Source organism: Papio anubis, chromosome 1, assembly GCF_008728515.1.
Source record: "Papio anubis isolate 15944 chromosome 1, Panubis1.0, whole genome shotgun sequence".
NCBI lineage: Eukaryota > Metazoa > Chordata > Mammalia > Primates > Cercopithecidae > Papio > Papio anubis.
This window is the reverse complement of record NC_044976.1, coordinates 68,544,754-68,563,597: the sequence shown is the minus strand read 5'-3', so window position 1 is coordinate 68,563,597 and position 18,844 is coordinate 68,544,754. Positions and strand designations below refer to the sequence as shown.

General features: G+C 37.0%; 1 protein-coding gene across 19 annotated transcripts in view; it reads right to left on the bottom strand.

Moving 5' to 3' along the window:
- SRSF11 (serine and arginine rich splicing factor 11) overlaps positions 1-18,844 on the bottom strand; it is a 46,660-nt gene that overhangs the window by 20,317 nt on the left and 7,499 nt on the right. For 4 of the 19 annotated variants that reach the window (XM_021942890.2, XM_021942901.2, XM_021942915.2 and 1 more), the window contains exons 1-3: positions 10,247-10,695; positions 3,479-3,612; positions 72-188 (exon numbers count right to left, since the gene is read on the bottom strand). Coding sequence is in view for 6 of the 19 variants with exons in the window: in XM_009210755.3 (XP_009209019.1) it covers positions 3,479-3,612; positions 10,247-10,446 (334 nt within the window). In the remaining 13 variants the exon portion in view is untranslated. The other 15 variants (XM_009210755.3, XM_017962492.3, XM_021942875.2 and 12 more) reach the window with 10 other exon arrangements.

The following is an 18,844-nucleotide window of genomic DNA, read 5'->3' as shown; positions in this document are numbered from 1 at the left end:
AGTTTCTAGAGTAAAAAAAAAATAGCACAATACACACTACTTTTTTGTTAACACTGCCAAGATTTCATCACCTGTACTCGATTTTTAAGTCATGAACCAAACGTAAGCAAGCACAGTCGGTTCTCCAGGGGTGTGCTCTCAACTTTCAAAAGCTGTTTTATGAACAACGACTCGTGTCGGCTGCTTCACTATAAAGCACACAGAAAAATCAAGATACACAAGACAAAAAAAGTTTGATTTAGGGGTTAATAATATGGTACAGTTACTATGATTTTCTTTTACACCTACCATACAAATTTTGTAAAAACTAAGAGAAGAAAGTATGTAAAGGAAATATTCTGTTGGAATCAAGCGTAGGGCTTTTGCTGACTCATGAAAATGAATATGAATGTTTCTGAAGGTCTCTGAATACACACAGGATGTGTGCATGGGAGTGAGAGAGAGAGAGAGATAGGTAAAACAACATGGCACATTCCTTACCTGTACAGTAAAATGCTTTACGTTTCGCCATGTGCCATGCTAACCATACCAAAAAATGCTGCTATATAGTGCCAGTTGAAAAGCTAACTTAGCCAAACTCCTTAATCCAAAAATGACATATATATCTGTTTTTAAAGCCTAATCTGTGTACAGATAAAATCTAAGGGTCCTAAAACAAATATTTATGTAGACAATTTAAATTCTATCCAACAGCAAAAGCCCTATACAGATGGATTAATCTGTTAATGTGCCCAAGCCCCCAAAATGAGAGTTCAATAATACAATTAAACTACATATTTGCAAATACCAGTAGTATTTCTGTAATACATATTAAGAAACTGCATCTCATCATAAAACATACAATATGTACAGGGCACTTAAGAGAAACTGGATAAGCTGCAGAAGAAAACTGTTGGGTGGTATTTTCAGCAGGGCCTGGTATATAGTTCAGGCTGAACCAGGGAAAAGAACTGTAAAACACAACAACAAAAAAGAAAAACCACTGTTAAATAAAGGTAATGGTTCCTTCCACCTATACTGAGAAGTGCCGATAATATAAACAAATGTATACTACACAGCACTGTTATCTTGCTTGTGTCAGAGCTGTCATCAATTTAGATACCAAGAGTTATGGAGGGGAAGGGGGAGAAGATCATTTAGATATAGGGCAGTAATGCATCAATATTAACAAACCTACAAAGATTATGGGATAATTTTGCATGCAAAATTATGTCTCAAGAGGATATATTCAGTAACAACATCTTACTCAAATTAGTGCATTTGCAACATTTCTGGCAAACTAAAATCCTCTTGAATTTATTGTGAGACACCTGATAGAAGATCTGCATCCATTAAAAAAAAAAAAGTCATGCATCTGATCCTCTGATTAAAAAAAGACTATTTAAAAATAAAACTACAATTTAAAAATAGCAATGAGGCCCCTCACCAGTTAATTTTCATGCGTCAAGAGTATTTTTTTTACTGCTGCTTTGATAGAACCATGAAATACTGCATGAATGTGTAGAAATGAAAGAAAAAGAAACAGACAAAAGAAACAAACATTAACCAAGGAACCTAAAAAATCCCCAAATCCATTACTATTAAGAGTTCCTTCCAAATTAAGCTATCTTAGTTTTACCAATTAAGACTATTCCTTACCGTAGACTATGTCTACTGTTCTAAAACACTGACCAAGAGCTAACACCAAAGTGTAATAGCTAAATCTGGAGGGAATGGTATTTACTGGAGGTAACATTAATACAGCATATCATACCAGAATTAAATTCACCAACAATAGAATTCTGAATGAAGTATTTCCCTAATTCTATATACTGCATATTCCTAAATATTTCACTTCCAAAAATAGGTCCAGAAAAATTACTACGGCCTGAAAATATTTATGAAAGTCGTTTATATGATATACTGTATTATGTTCAGGGATTGGGAACTATAATACTTAGCCAATAAAAAATTTAAATTTACAGGCTAACCAAAATGTTTTACATATTACTCACATGATTTGACCCTTGTTCCAAGACCTATACTCTATTTTATTCATCCTGAATTTGAATTCTGTAAATTTTCTGTTGATGGTCTTATCCTACAACAGGCACACTGACATAAAAGAAATTGCTTAACCAAAACACACTAACTCAGAAATTTATCTATCTATATATTATAAAACCTTAACACTTGGCTGATACACTTTAATATCATGGAGACAGAGGTAGTATTACATAACATGCCTTAACCCATTTACAAATATAATTTCTTTAAAAAACCAGAGGCAATTTCTCTAAGTGTTAAGGACTAGACATTTCACAACTTTTACAAAGTATGGTGTAAATGTTCACATTTGTATTCAAAGATTTCAGACAGCATTATCAAGATTCCACTTCCACTGACCAGTTTATTAAGGAAAGGGGAAAGCATTTAAATCCTGGTCAGCATATTAAATTATTAACTTAAAATCCAGCAGTTTCATCATATTTCAATGATTCGAGTAAAATTTATAGTTACCAAAAAGCAAATCAAGCAGCAGTACATTGGGAACAAACTAATTATGAAATACGCCTTAGAAAATTTTACAAAATGGTATTAAAATTTCTTGTCACAGTGGCTTTTTAGATCCAAAAAACCTGCTCATTTTTTTTCTGTCAAATTACTTTAACAGCCTAAAATGTAAAAAGAGAGAAAATGTAGTTAACAAATGGTTACACCAGGAAAACACTTGGGGCACTTGAGTGCTTGCTGGCCTTTAGTTAATGTCTAGAATCCCCTGTAGCTGCAGAGGACCCACTGTTTTTCAGGCATCTGGAAGGGTTTTGCATTTGCCTTCTCCACTACAAAAATCACACACACAAATAACAGAGAGAAGAATTTATTATTTAGAGATATTCTAGAAATATAGCAAGAATGAACAAGAAAACCTGGCATAAATAAAACACCCAGTGCCCATTTGGCACCTAAGCTACAGGAAATCTTGAACTTTCACGAAAACCAAAATCGTTGTAACCCTTGGTATACTGAAATTCAATGTGGTTTTTTTTTTTTTTTTCCGATTATCAATGTGAGGAAACTTTAAGAAAATAAAATCAACCTACTCATTTATTTAAAACAGAAATAACATCATGCATTTATTTGAAGGCTCTGTAAGCATACATGGAGTGAATCATTTACTCTCAGGGCTTTTTCATAAAACTCAACATTAAATTAACTAAGTAGATGTATCTCAGGGAGTTACAATAAGGGACATGGTTTTAAACAACTTAAAAATGTTTTAAAAGAAAACAAAAGGTAAATACCTTATAATAACAGACTTAATTTCTCATTTTTAGAATTAAAAAAAACTGCAAGCAAAAATTACGGACTGCAGTATAACAAGGGTTTAAAAATGTTAATAGCTTAGATTTAACATGCTACTAATGCTCACTCTATATTTACTGAGGTAGATGGTCATCTTAGGATGCCCACATAGGTAGTTAAACAAAGCACAAACCTTCTGCATATGGTACGACTATCAAAGCTCTGTCAACGAATACAGTATTTGTCAGATGCTGTGCCACAACTGCTGAGTCTGGATCATGGAACTTAACAAAGCAGACACGAGATGAGACTGGCAAAGGTGAATCACTAAAAAATAAACAACATAAAAGAGAAACAGAGTATCAGTTAAAACAAATGCTAATTCACAAACCAACACATTTCAAAAGTAAAACAGATAAAAAAAAAAAAAAACTAACTGTATACTAACGTAGTTAAATTCAAAAGAAAACACTCTCAATAATATACTCTTCATTGAAATAATGTAGTGAATTGCAGTTCAGACAAAAACTTATAATCACAGCTTATATTTACAGGGTATCAGGTTAAAAACAGTTTGGTACTAAAGTCTCAGAGACTGAGGGGACCACAAAATTGTCAGCAGTTTCTTTCATAATACTAATACCAGCTATTTTTAGATACAGGTAACAGTAGTTTGGGTTTAGAAACTTCCTTATGGCTTTCTCAGAGTAAGAAAGATGAACAATTTTTACGTCAGGGACAAAAGAATATCAGGAGAAAGAACATGTACTCAACAATCAATGAGTTTTCTTGAACTGCATAATAAACAGGTCCCATGCCCTGCGCTCTTTCACCCACAGCATATAAGAACTCTTATGCACTATAAATAATCAAGGATTTCTGGCTTGGAGCACTTTCAGATAAAAGAAAAAATTTAGGTACACATGGAAGTAGTACTATGCTCCACTAGTGCTACCTTGTAAAGTTTCAATAAGCAAAAGGGCCAGTTCCCTCAGCAAATTACTTCCTTAGGTAAAGAAAGACAAGTGCTAAACTGCAACCTATGGCAGTGTAGGTAAGATAGGTAACACAGGAAGCAGGGTTTTTTTCCAACTGTTAAGTTACAGGGTAGTTCAAATTTCTGCCTTGAAACTCTGTGCAAGAATGCAGAGATGACTCAAGCCCATACCAAAAGTTATTTGGAAAGCTAGTGCCCTAAGGCAGAAATAAACACACCATCCCTAGTTAATACACTCTAATGTGTATTAGAGTCATGGGGGGGAGAGTTGGGGGTAATTCACACTCTTCGATCCACATCAATTAAATCACGATCTCTGATGAAGTTTGAGCTCTTTCTCCTTTAATTCTCTCTGACAATTTTATGCACCTGAGGTGCAAAACTACTTCATTGTAACGTTAATATAACACATCAAAGGACTCATTAATGAAAAGGAAAATCCTATTTTAACACTATCTGAATGAGGCTTCAGTTTCTAAAAAATGAAACACACTCATGTGTACATAAAATTGTAATTGCATCAGATTTGGTTATACTAAGAATTTCAGATTCATTGTTGAAAAGAAAAATAATTTATTTTAGGCCTAACAAAAAATCCCACAATTTTTATCACAACTCAAACACTAACAACATGATGCTATACATGGCCTGAGAACTCAAACCCATTACAACTTCTGATACAAGTTTCCCTACAAGGATCTCCCAGGCTAAGCACAGACCCTAACCCAAGATCAAAGCAAAATTAACAGGGTATCCACAAGCAAGTTAAGCTACCTTGTTATATAGGCTCACTGTTGAATGTTTCTTAAAGAATACAGTGGTTTTTAGATGTGAAACACTGCTGGTATAAAATTTAACAATGTTGCACCTGCAGTAGTAAAAAGAATGTTTTAGCAATTTCTCCTTAAAGAAATAGGAGGGGTCTTACCATGTTGACCAGCCTCCCACTCCAGCTTCCAAAATAGATGGGGCTGCAGGTGTGCCTCACTGTCAAGTACTTTAGCAGGTTTAGTAAGCTATGGCACTTCACATTTCTTTGCCGACATCCATGTTTCCATCACTAAATTACAAAGCTCTTTTAATGCTATCATCTCTAATCTTAACACCCAACACGATAGTGTTGGGAAATAGCGGGCACTTAACACTTCTTAAAAACTAGCCTCTACCAATTCTTTAACACTTTTTGTTATCTTATGAAAAGAAATGACTCCAAATATGGTATTTTTAATGAACAGTTCCTTAGGAAAAAAAATACTGCCCCCGTGCTCAAATTGTATTCTTTATACTTGGCAACCTTAAAGGGACTCATTTTTTTTCCTACCCATTAATATCATAGGAATGCTCCAATTATTTTGGCTATATCAAAACCTGTTAAGAGATGGTATGGTACAGACTAAATATGAATTTGAATACTATGAATAAGATAGTAATTCAGAAAGGAAAATATAATTTCATCTCTCTCCACTTCAAATGGCCTCCTTTAGATGGATTTAAAACAAGTTTTTGTTAGTATCTGGGCCCAGAATTACATTCTTAATTAAAATTTGTCTTTTTTTTTTTTTTTGAGATGGAGTTTCACTCTTGTAGCCCAGGGTGGAGTGCAATGGCACAATCTCGGCTCACCGCAACCTCCGCCTCCCAGGTTCAAGTAATTCTCCTGCCTCGGCCTCCCGAGTAGCTGGGATTACACGCATGCGCCACCACATCTGGCTAATTTTTGTATTTTTAGCAGAGACGTGGTTTCATCATTTAGTCAGGCTAGTCTTGAACTCCTGACCTCATGTGATCCACCTGCCTCAGCCTCCTAATAAAATTTATCTTAGTAAGATAATATTAGATAGAGGACTGATGCCTGAAATTAATTTTTGTGCTCTAAAATTCTGTGGAAGTACTGCTTCCAAATATGACATGTATTTTACTCTGTATCTCTTAAAAATTAACATAAAGTAGGGAGAAATGAGGAACAAGATAGGTAAAGTGAGTCATGCATGCCACTTCTGTCCTCCAAGACTGGCTGTACAGTTTTTAACAGTTCTTACGTGTCCTCTGAGGGCTATTTCAGAATCTTCTAGGCGATACACAGAAAACCGAGATTTCTGTTGTTCACCTAAGGTCTGTAGAGAATCTTTTTTATGTGAAGGCCCAGATTCTTAACATGGTATTCATGCCTACTAACGTACCAGAATTTCAGGTTTAGGCCACTGATATCAGCCTTTCAACTTCCACCTTAATAGTGTGCTAAGTGGAGAATTTTGAGCTCATAAATGAAAGTATCTCCAAAACCCACAAAAGGAGGTGTGTGACAAAGAGGACATTAACCTGAAAACTTGACTGTTGACCTCATGTGCCCCCTCCTCACTACATAAAGAAATATACAGTAAAATGGTGCATTTATTAAAACCATTTTTTCTTTAAAGATGCACTAAACTCTTTCCCTTACCTAATATACTAATTTATACTTATATGACCATTAAAGTATCCATTTTGGGTCACTGAAAAGTTACTAATGAACTTCAATTTATCTCGGTATTACAGCAGCCTTAAGTTACTGCATAGCTGTGACATACTTCACTGGGATCATTACCTGATACCTGATAAGCACTTTGCTGGGCAATCCCACTAAAAGAAAGCATGTGAAGATCTTACAAGTTACTTGGCTAAATCAACAAACTCCTGATCAAGTGGTAAAGGAAAGTCACAACTTGGGTTTGAGGTCTAGTTCTGACACTGGCAGTATGGCCTGGGCATACAAAAAATACCTACGTAAATTTCAGTTCACGAACTTGTAAAACAGGGTCAAAAACATTTTTTCCTCTGGGTTTGTAAGGATTAAGATAAATTTAGAAAGCAACTAACTCACAATAGACATTCAAACAATGCTGCATTTCCAATACACATTTCAGAAACAACCAGAATCAAAACAGTTTAACAAGAGTATATGTGGGGTACACTGACAGATGCTTTCAAATAGCTGCAGAGCCATCATGCTGTAGAGAGGGTTAGAATATCCCCTATTGTAAAGATAGTATCTTTATTTCTCAGTGAAATTATAGGCCAGAAATTCTGGTTTAAAAGGAGGAATAGATGGATTTAACAATGACAATGCAGGAAATCACCTTGAGCAGGTTGTCACTGAAATGTCTGTCATGATCCTGGAAATGTTTCCCCAAAATAGGCATTCAGAACCAAAATGAAGAGTTTCAGTAGGTGTGGGTGAGGTTCAGTCATATATGTATTTTAAAGCACCTCATATTCTATAGGAGAGAAGTTGTTAAACTTAACCTGTCAACTGGTGACAGGTGTTACAGAAAAAAACCTGTCTAGTGTTAAGTACAATAAAGCAGCAGCAGAGGTGCTTTATTTTACACAGGGTGGTCTGGGAAGGTTTCTCTGATTAAAGTGACATTGGAAAAACAAAAGTAGTTAAGCATGTCACAGATATGTCTAGGGGAAAAAGAGTTACAGGTGCATGTCACCGCCTTCTTGGGGGAAATCACAGTTTTCCCTCAGTATCCATGGTTTCAGGACTCCCTGCAGATAACAAATTCCAGATGCTCAAGTCTCTTATATAAAATGATGTAGGGAGGGGGAAGATGTGGAGGAAAAATAAAATTATGGCGTATTACCTGTGTACATCCTCTTGTATACTTCAAATCTCTTGATTACTTATAATACCTAATACAATGTAAATACTTGTACTGTTTAGGGAGTGACGACAAGAAAAAAGTCTGTACGTGTTCAGTACAGACGCTCTCTCCTATTTTCAATTCACAGTGGGCTAAATCCATGGATGTGGAACCCAGAGATGAAGAAGGCCAACTGTGTATCGATACTAGTTACAATCAGGTGACCTGTTCACAACAGACATAATTTTATGTAATCTGAGCCATTCAATGTTACGAGTAAATATTTTTGGAATGATGAACCCTGTGGACCACTGGGAATCCACAGCACATTATCCCCGGCAAGTTTACTGCTGAAAGCTCTACTAAGTTGATAGAAACTACCAACAAAGTATATGCAACTTGTGCAAGTCAGTTTAGTTTATTGAAACTTATAGTTAAAAAAACCAAAATGCAACATCAAGTAAATAAAAGTAGCCATCTACATTACTGATCAAATGTAGAATGCCACTAGTAACATTTAACTTATTGTAACCTCGTACATTTTAAAAGACAAAATGATCTTGTATGTGGAAAGATAAATGAAGGAGTCAGAGTAAAAATGTGTCAATTTATCTCTCTTTCTCTCAATACGGGGAAAGGAGTCCTTTTAATGCAGAGTATCCAGATCATATAGTTTAGGGAGAAATTCTCAAGCACACACTAGCTGTCCTGGTTATGAAGGAACTACTCGTTTGATTACAAAACAGAAAGACTCTGGTCCATCACAACTTCCTCTAAGATACTGGTCATGCATTAGGTAAAAGATGAACCAGTATAATGCCTACATCTCTCTCATCTTTTTTCTAAATGCATCATAAAACTGCCTTCAGAGAATAAACAGCATTTAAAAGTCAGCAACTATAATAAAATTCTTGTAGGATTGGAAAGAATTGTCATAAATCGAATACTTCAAATATCCCACTAATAAAACGATTAAAATTATCCAATGTATCAGTATTTTCTGCTATTTTACTGTTAATTTTACAAGCTTAAAACAGTAAGTCTTGAGAAAACTGAACAACAGCATCTATTTTTGTATGTTCGTATTATGAAAGCTATTTGTCCTTCATTACCAAATCAAGTATCTATCAAAATAACAGGAATAAAAACATATGTGTTTGTTCCCAGAACTCCATGGCATGCTATACTAAGTAAATCCTCTCTCCACATGTACATTTCCCTAAAAATTAGCAACATACCAATTTGAAAACACCAACAATCTTCGAAAGTATTTTAAGTGGAAAGTGATGAAATATGTTAATACTTAACAAATATCTCATTATGATAAACTTTTGTCAATTATTTTATTGAGCAGAAAGTTAATGATTACCTGTACCGTAACAGTAGATTCTTAGAGAATTCCAATTTCCTGTTTAGTATTCAAGTGACATCATAAAATTCTCAATATATGGTGTTTACTGACAATGACACTTGAATTGTCACTTCTCCGCCAATAAGTCTTCCAAAAAGCACAAGACTATTATTTTTATTCCAATTGTCTGTTTTAAAAGTACACCTTATCTTACTTCATAGCTTAACTATTTTTTCTTTACAATTAATCCATTTATTTAATATTCTTGCGATAGAAATGATTTTCAAAATAAAAGTGAAACGAAAGGATAAAAAGTCATACACTCTAATTCACATTTCAACATTTATAAAAATTCTTCTCAAGAACAACTGTGAAATATCACAAATCTGTGTATTATTCAAACAAAGGAAAATCTCTGGTTTCAGATATAACCCGTTTTTTGACATTATAAAAATTAAGTAATCAGGCTCACTAAAGTAAGCGTCTGTCAAAAAGAACAAGATCTTTGAATTATATTGCTGGGCCAGAACCACATAACAGGAAGAGCAGTAAGGGACCAACAACCTACAAAGTTCAACACTAAATTAACACAGGCATGAATAATTTTGTTTTCTTTCTTCCAAGAACGCAAAGAAAAAATACTCAGTTTTTTTAAAAGGGGATTTAACCTATATACGCGTACAGAGTGCAGTTAGTCTTGTGTTAAGCCCGCAAAGCCAAACGACCACGTTGGCACAATTTAAGGCAGAAAAAAAAAATTCCCGAGAATAAGAGTCAGAGTTTCCTAATCCCAAAATGCCCTGGCCCTGCCTCTCTACATTTTTTTGCAGGCCTGGAACACAACCGTCTTAAGTAAATGCAACAGCCACCAGCCACTCAAGCAGCCTGGCCCGGGGAAGCAGCGACAGAGGCCTAAGGAAATTGAGTGTGTGTTAGGCCTAGGCTGAGGCGGCGTTAGCAGGAACAGTGATGGTGGACGATACTCACTCCGGCGGGAAGAGGCGCAGTTCGTCGATCTTGCCTAGGAAACCGAAGAGAGTCCGCATCTGCTCAGAGCTAGCGCTCGGGGAGACATTAGTCACCTGGATTACCTCGGTGCCGCCGCCTCCGCCGCCACCACCTCCGCCACCGGGCCCGCCGCTGGGGCCCGGACCTGCAGTGCTGGGGACGACGGTAGTGTTGCTCATGGCGCTGCTCGGGTTCTCGCTCCTGCTTTAACACATCAAACACACAACAAACAGTGAGAAGGAGGGGGAAGAGGAACCGGTTCGCGGGAGAGAGGAGGGTGTCCGATGCTACAGCCTCTGCTTCTGCTGCCGTTGCCGCCGCCGCCGCCGTTTCTCCGCCCCGCTGCACGCCGCGGGGGAGGGGAAGAGAGCGCGCGAGCTCGAGACCACGAGAAAACAAACGGCCACCCCCCCTTGCCTCCAACTACAGCACTAGCGGGCCCGAGCTCCCACAATGCCTTGCGGCGCAGGGCGCGTCAGCGTCGCCTCTACCCCGCGCAGGCCCAGCAACCCTCGCCCGCAGCCCGAGAAATGTGAGGCACCGCGGTCTAGAGAAAGGCGTTATCCACCTTCGTCTCTCGTTTTTTTCTTTTTCTTTGGAAGGGAGAAGAAGCACGTATAAACTTTTGTTTTTTAAAAAACATTCATCCCCCTGCAAAAAGTCACTTCAGCAATTATTCTTACTAAATGCTGCGCACGATATGTCTTCATATACTGATAATCATCTACAGATCTATCCAATTACTAATGATATTTAAATCCAAGCTAAGATGCCACCCCACCACCACCACTATAAAATGTCCCGGAATCTTAAATGTATCATGAATTTCGGTAACATTAAATCTGCAACCAATTTGTTTTGTCACAAACTTTTAGAAAGGATACATTTTAATATTACACTTACTAATAAGCGTTTTGTACATTTATTCACAATGAATGACTTTTTTTGAGTGACTTTTCTTTTTCTGGTCGCCCTGTCGCCGAGGCTGCAGTGCAGTGGCACCATCTTGGCTCACTGCGACCTCCGCTTCCTGTGTTGAAGCCATTCTCCTACCTCGGCCTCGTGAGTAGCTGGGATTACAGGCGCCTGCCATGACGCCCGGCTAAGTTTTGCATTTTTAGTAGACGTGGGGTTTCACCATGTTGGCCAGGCTGGTCTCCAACTCCTGACCTCTGCAGATCCACCCGCCTTGGCCTCCCAAAGTGCTGGGATTACAGGCGCGTGAGCCACTGTGCCCAGTCAATTTCACAATAGCGGACTTTTTGGAAACACAGTTTACAGTACTTAAATATATTCAACTATATATTTCTAAAAAAAATACTGCAATTTCTCAAGAAAAACTTGTTTCACATACATATTCTTGCTTAAAATAATTTTGAAGCTTTTGACTATTAAAAAAATCCTTGCCTTAGTTTTCAACCTCATCTGAACTATTCTCTCAACTGCATCCAGCGTGTAGTCCAGTGACTTGTAGTGCCCCAAACATGACAAAAACCATAATATCTCTGTGCCTATATACCAGGTATTAATAACATCATTCATCTGTCATCTTCTGTAGAGCATTCCTTCCCTCACTGCTATGACTTCTGCAAGCTGTTAAGGCTTCCTCTTTTCTGCTAAGTAACAGAAGATACATATATTTATTACTGACATGTATCACTCAAAGTTGTGAGCTTCCTGGGTCAGTCCAGAACCTGGCACAATGTTGTCACACAGTCAGTCCCAATACATGTGCTGGACACATGCACAAACATACCTTAATGACAATGTCATTTAAGACAGTTCACTAAATAATTTACTTGACCTTGAATGTTTTTAGAGGTAAAACTTTTAGAGGTTTTAGAGGTAAAAACAACTTGAAGCCTTACATTAGTGAATACTTCTTGGCACAGTGCAGTCAAGATGCAATATGTGAGAGATTAGAGCACAAGGTTATTGAGATTAGGATGTAGAGCCAACTGGCTAAGTGACTTTCCCTAGTGCTTATATAGAAAATGGATGGATGGATTGAATGTGAGCCTCAGCAAAATTACAAATTATGGCCTTCATAGAAACCAACTAGTATTAGCTAGAGCCAAGACTTTTCAGAATTTTAAAGAAAAGCATATAGTTGTCCCTCAGTATCTGTGGAGGATTGGTTCCAGGACCCTCCCACAAATACCAGAACCAGAGGGTGCTCAAATCCCCTATATAAAATGGTATTGTGTAACAGTGCATTTGATCTGTATCCATGGGCTCCATGTATGTGGATTCAACCAACCTGGGACTGAAAATATTTGGGAAAAAATTGATGGTCTAAACATGTACAGACTTTTTATTTCTTGTCTAACAACTATTTACACAGCTCTTACATTGTATAATTATTAGTATAGAGATGATTTAAAATATTTGGGAGGATGTGCACAGATTATATACACACACTATACTATTTTACATAAAGAATTTGAGCATCTGTGTATTTTGGTATCCTCTGGGTCCTGTTATCAATTCCCCATGAATACTCACCTCAGGACTGGTACGACTGTATTTGCACATAATGTAAGCACATACTCTCATACTCTTGAGTAACCCTTATCTAAAATGCTTGGGACCATAAGTGTTTTGGATTTTTAAAAAACATTTTGGAATATCTGCATTATATTTACTGATTTAGCATCCCTAATCCTAACATTTAAAATCTGAAATGCTCCAATAAGCATTTACTTTGTGTCACGTCAGTGCTCATAAAGTTTCAGATTTTTGAGCATTTTGGATTTTGGTTTTTTGGATTAGGGATACTCAACCTTTAATACTGAATACAATGTAAATGTTATGTAAATAGCTGTTATACTGCATTTCTAAAAACTTTTATTTTTAATGTCATTATTTTTTATTTTTTGAATATTTTTGATAGGGGTTGGCTAAACCCAAGTATGTGGAACACATGGTATGGAGGCTGATTGTACAACTAACTGCATGTCACTCATAAATATCTGTGAATACAAAGAATGGTAATTCATTTTCTCATTCTGAATCAGACATATGTAACTGCCAGTTACAGATTCTTAAATAGTTTAACATTTATTGTGAGTGCCTACTATATGCCACGCATGCTAAAATATTTGATGATAAAAGGACAAATAACAGAAGGTCAGGGTTCATGCCTTTTTCTTTTTTTCCTTAAATGTTAACACTTATTTATTCTCTGTGATGGGTACACATAAATCTTTTATATGACTCTACATTTTTCTGTATGTTGGACATATTTCATAATTAAAATTACAAATTCAAACCAAAGAAAAAGGTAGTTGTAATAAAATCCTTTAAACCACCAGAAGCCAATTTATGTACAATAACTTACTGAACAAATAGATGACACTTTGCTACAGAGAAACTAGGTGGCAAAAAGTTCATTCAAATGAGGAGGATTTTAAAATATTTTATTTTCAAATCATTTAGCAGCTACCAAAAAAAAAAAAAAATTACTGAATTTAAAGTTAGAAGGCTGGCTTAAAATACCAGCCCTGCTGGCCAGGCGCAGTGGCTCATGCCCAGTACTTTGGGAGGCTGAGGTGGGCAGATCACGAGGTCAGGAGATTGAGACCATCCTGGCTAACATGGTGAAACCCCATCTCTACTAAAAATACAAAACCAAAATTAGTTGGGTGTGGTGGCAGGTGCCTGTAGTCCCAGCTACCTGGGAGGCTGAGGCAGGAGAATGGCGTGAACCCAGGAGGCAGAGCTTGCAGAGAGCCGAGATTGCGCCACTGCACTCCAGCCTGGGCGACAGAGCGAGACTGTCTCAAAAAAAAAAAAAAACACCCCACACACAAAACAACAAGCAAGCAAACAAAAAACAACCAGCCCTGTCTTTAAGCATGTGATTTGAGGAAATTTCACTTAATTTCTAAAAATCTATGTCAGTTTGTCAGTCAAATGAAGAGCTGAATCATAATTTTGAAGATTCTTGTAGGTCATATAGATTAAATAATTACATTAATGTCTGTTTTATACAGGAATAAGACATATACCTAAAGACAAATGACAAATACATTAAAGCAAATAAATATAACCAATTTATGAGTTTTAAATCACTTCAGATTTATTTAGGCTCACAATTAAACAGGACTATAGAAAATATAGAATCTGGAGACAGGATTCATGCCTGTTTTATTCACTGTATCTACAACATCATTAAGAGGCAGTCAAAAAACTCACAAATTTCTTCAAATATTATGTACCTAACTGTATTCCAAGGATTTTCCTAGCTGCTGGAAATAGAGTAGGGAAAAGGAAGTGAATGTCCCTGATATCATAAAACTTCAGGTCTAGCATGGCAAACTTTCAATATAAAAACACAGCCAGGTGCGGTGGCTCACGCCTGTAATCCAAGCACTTTGGCAGGCCGAGGCAGGAGGATCACCTGAGGTCGGGAGTTCGAGACCAACTTGATCAACATGGAGAAACCCTGTCTCTACTAAAAATACAAAATTAGTGGGCCATGGTGGCGCATGCCTGTAATCCCAGCTACTTGGGAGGCTGAGGCAGGAGAATTGCTTGAACCTGGGAGGCAGAGGTTGCAGTGAGCTGAGATCGCGCCAGTGCACTCCAGCCTCGGCAACAAGAGCAAAACTCCATCTCCAAAAAAAAAAAAAAAAAAACAAAAAACCAGAAACAAACAAACAAAAAACACACCAAAAAACCCCACAAAGATGAAAGGAGTGATGTGTTGTGATGACATGAAATAGGACAGGGGATGGCGGAAAAAATGTTATCTGCTGAGACCTTACTAAAAGGAAGAAACAAGCCATTTGAATTTCTGGAGGAAGAGTATTCCAGACAGAGGAAATAACAAATTAGAAAGACCCTAACGATATGAACAAGTTTGGAGCTTTCAAGAAAAGAAGACCACTCTTTGTGAAGTGAATGCTTTCCAGTTTATATTTCAGAGACAGACTTAGAAATCTTGTCATGTGGAAAGCAAAGTGAAGGAAGTATGCACAGAGAAGGTTCAATTAGCTCATCTTTGAATGTAAGTAAGGGAAAGCTTCTAGTTACCTATAAACGATCATTATCATCAATTTTATTATGAGTTAATGCAGCTAGGTATGGTGGCTCATGCCTGTAATCCCAGCACTTTGGGAGGCAGAGGTGGGTGGATTGCTTGAGCCCAGTTGTTTGAGACCAGCCTGGGAACGCAGAGAAACCCCACCTCTACAAAAAGTACAAAAAAGTTAGCTGGGTGTAGTGGTGTGCACCTGTGGTCCCAATTACTTGGGAGGCTGAAGTGGAGGACCATCTGAGCCTGGGAGGTCAAAGATGCAGTAAGCTGAGATCGTGACACTGTACTCCAGTCTGGGTGACAGAGTGAGACCCTATCTCAAAGAAAAAAAAAAGTTAAATAACCTATCATTTGGCCTATAAAGTTACATTATGGAAAAGTGCATGATTTCTGATAGGCTTTTGAAACACAGGAAATAACTTACAGGTTCCCCAAAATACTTTGAAGATTCACAGGTAGGACAGGTAGGGAACCACTACTGCCACACTGAAAAAAAAAAAAATTAACTGGTGCTTGATATTGGCAGGAAAGCATGTCAAACAATATTAGACAATGAGTCTTTGTACACATTCTTAAAACAATACTAATCCTCTTAGTCCTAATGAACAAGCTTTAGTTCTTTCCCATCTCAAGCTTCTAAAAAGATCTTTGTATTCAGACGGAAGGTCTTTTAGATAAAAGAGAGCACACAGGCCACGCGTGGTGGCTCACGCCTGTAATCTCATCACTTTGGGAGGCCGAGGTTGAGTTTGATACGAGACTGACCAACATGGAGAAACCCCGTCTCTACTAAAAATACAAAATCAGCCAGACGTGGTGGCGCATGCCTGTAATCCCAGCTACTTGGGAGGCTGAGGAGGGAGAACTGCTTGAACCTGGGAGGTGGAGGTTGTGGTGACCCAAGATTGTGCCACTGCACTCCAGCCTGGGGCAACAAGAGCGAAATTCCGTCTCAAAAGAAAAAAAAAGAGCAGACACAGGTATGCATAATCCCCCTACCCACTGGACACCCTGTTTCCAGTTGGATAAATCAAATCACTTTTTGTTACCACTTTTGTTCACACTAATGGAAAAGATGGTGGAGTCCTTCCAATTAACACAATTTTGCAAATCGACACAAGCAACAGGACTTTTATGAAATTAGTTGTTAAACAGCTCTTCCCTCCACCCCAAGCAAATACATTTTTTGAGGCTAGAAAAGTCAATTTATCAGTCTTTGGGTTTCTGATACCTAACAATATTATACTGGAACAAGTCCAGCATTAAACAAAAATCTACCATCACCTATGTGCTAGAAACTTTACAAATGCCTCATACAATCTGCTCAACTCTTGTAAGGCAGATGGCTTATCACTAAAGTATATTAAGGGAATGCATGCAGTAAAGGCTTTGTGAATGAAGATGGTAATGTATTTGTTTCATTTAGAGGGAAATTTGATTGAGCAAACTCTCAAAGTATTTGGCTATAATTTTTTTTTCCCTTTGGCTATAGAGAGCAATAAGAAAAACCTAGGAAATAAATTGCTGATTACAAATCCATAAGTTTTAAAAAACTTATCTGCAGGCCAGGAACGGTGGCTCATGCCTATAATCCCAGCACTTTGGGAGCCCAAGATGAGTGGATCACTTCAGGCCAGGAGTGACTAGCGTGGCCAAAATGACAAAACCCCGCCTCTACTAAAAATACAAAAATTAGCTGGGCATGGTGGTGTGCAACTGTAGTCTAAGCTATTCGGAGGCTGAGGCAGGAGAATTGCTTGAACCCAGGAGGCGGAGGCTGCAGTAAGCTGAGATTGTGCCATTGCATTCCAACCTAGGCAACAGGGCAAGACTCTGCCTCAAAAAAAAAAAAAAAAAAATTTATCTGCAGATGTATTTAAATATCAAATTGTAAATCCCATGCTCCCATTTCTTCTTCATCTAAATGAAGGGGAGAGGATAAGGATGAGTTAGCACTAGGGGACTGACTGACAGACAAAAGAACACATGGACACACATACCAGGACAGAAAAAAAGTCTACCTATGTTTATTTTCAAATACTTCTTTCATATCGTTTAATATATATTGTCTTCCAATAGCAAGGATTTTGTATGTATGTTTTTAAATTGACAGAGCAGGGTCTGTGAACACCCTAAAATTATAGGTAAAAATCTATCTGTGACCATTTTTCATAGCTTTGTTTTATGATTAACATAGAGGGAAAAAGTAGTAGTCAGAGAATTAAGATACTGTTGCTTGCATCGTATGCATAGTATTCTCAGCTATAGTGCACGTGTATTGCTTGGAAAATCAGAATCAGTTTATTTGTACAGATTTGCTTGGCTTTTTTATTTAATCGGCTCAAAAGAAACATTTGGCTGGGAAGCTCCAGACACTGATTACTCAATACTATCTTCTATGTTATAAAAGATTCTTTTGGAGTCTTAACTGACAAAAAGCCATTGGAAGGAATGCTTCACAATCTTAAAAAATAAAAAAAATTTCAATGCAAGAAAATATCCAGTAGAGTTATATGTATCTTTACCTCTAATAGTTTCATGCATTTTAATATTAGTTTTTCGTAATCAAGGAATTAAACACATGTACCATTTGACCTTTTATGTTTTTTCCCCCATGCAGTAAAATTAACTTTCTCTTCATGAAGGAAAATTATTTTTAAAGACTTACTTAAAACTGGAAAAAAAATGAAAGTGTACTCAAATCAGTACATTTCATTAATAAGGCTGAATTACATTAACTGAATGCTTTTAAAACGACCTTCAATCCTCATAACACTTAAAAGGTGCTGGAGTGATTAATAATGCAGGCCCTAGAGTCAACCTGAAGGGGCTCTACCAATTAAGATAATTGTGTGAACTTCAGCTCATTACTTGGTGCTTCAATTTCCTTATTTAAACTAAGAGGGTAATAATAATGCCCACCTCATTGGGGTTGTTATGAGGATAGTGAGAATACTAATACAAATGCTTAGAATAAATTACTATTATAATGACTATTCTATAAATAAACTAAGGCTTAGAAAAGTTAAGCAACTTGTCTAACATATAAAGCAGGTAATAGTAGAGCAGGGATTAAAAAAACCAAACCAGGTACTACATCTCACGCCAAAGCCTGTATTTCCACTATGTTGTACTGTCTCCTACTATGTCTTCTCATAATAAATCCAGAAAAATTTAAACTCACATGAAAGATATAACTCAGGAGAGTTAGTTTACATAGTGAGAACAGTTTCTTGTTTAGATTTCATATTTTAACATAGGTTTTTTTGTGGCATGTTAAAAATTATAATGCAATAAGTTTAATGCTAAATACTCAAACTATTTGACTGTAAAAAACATAAGCGGCTTCTATTCTACTCCCTAATTCTACTCCCCTATGTGTGTTCTCATCTACTGTAATAAATACTTCCTCTAATTAACCACATGAGCTAATGTGTCCTTTATGTGAAAAATGGGGATAATGATGCCATTTGAAGTTCTAAGATTAAAAATATGAATACAAAGCACTCAGCAGAGTGCCCAACACATAGGCATCA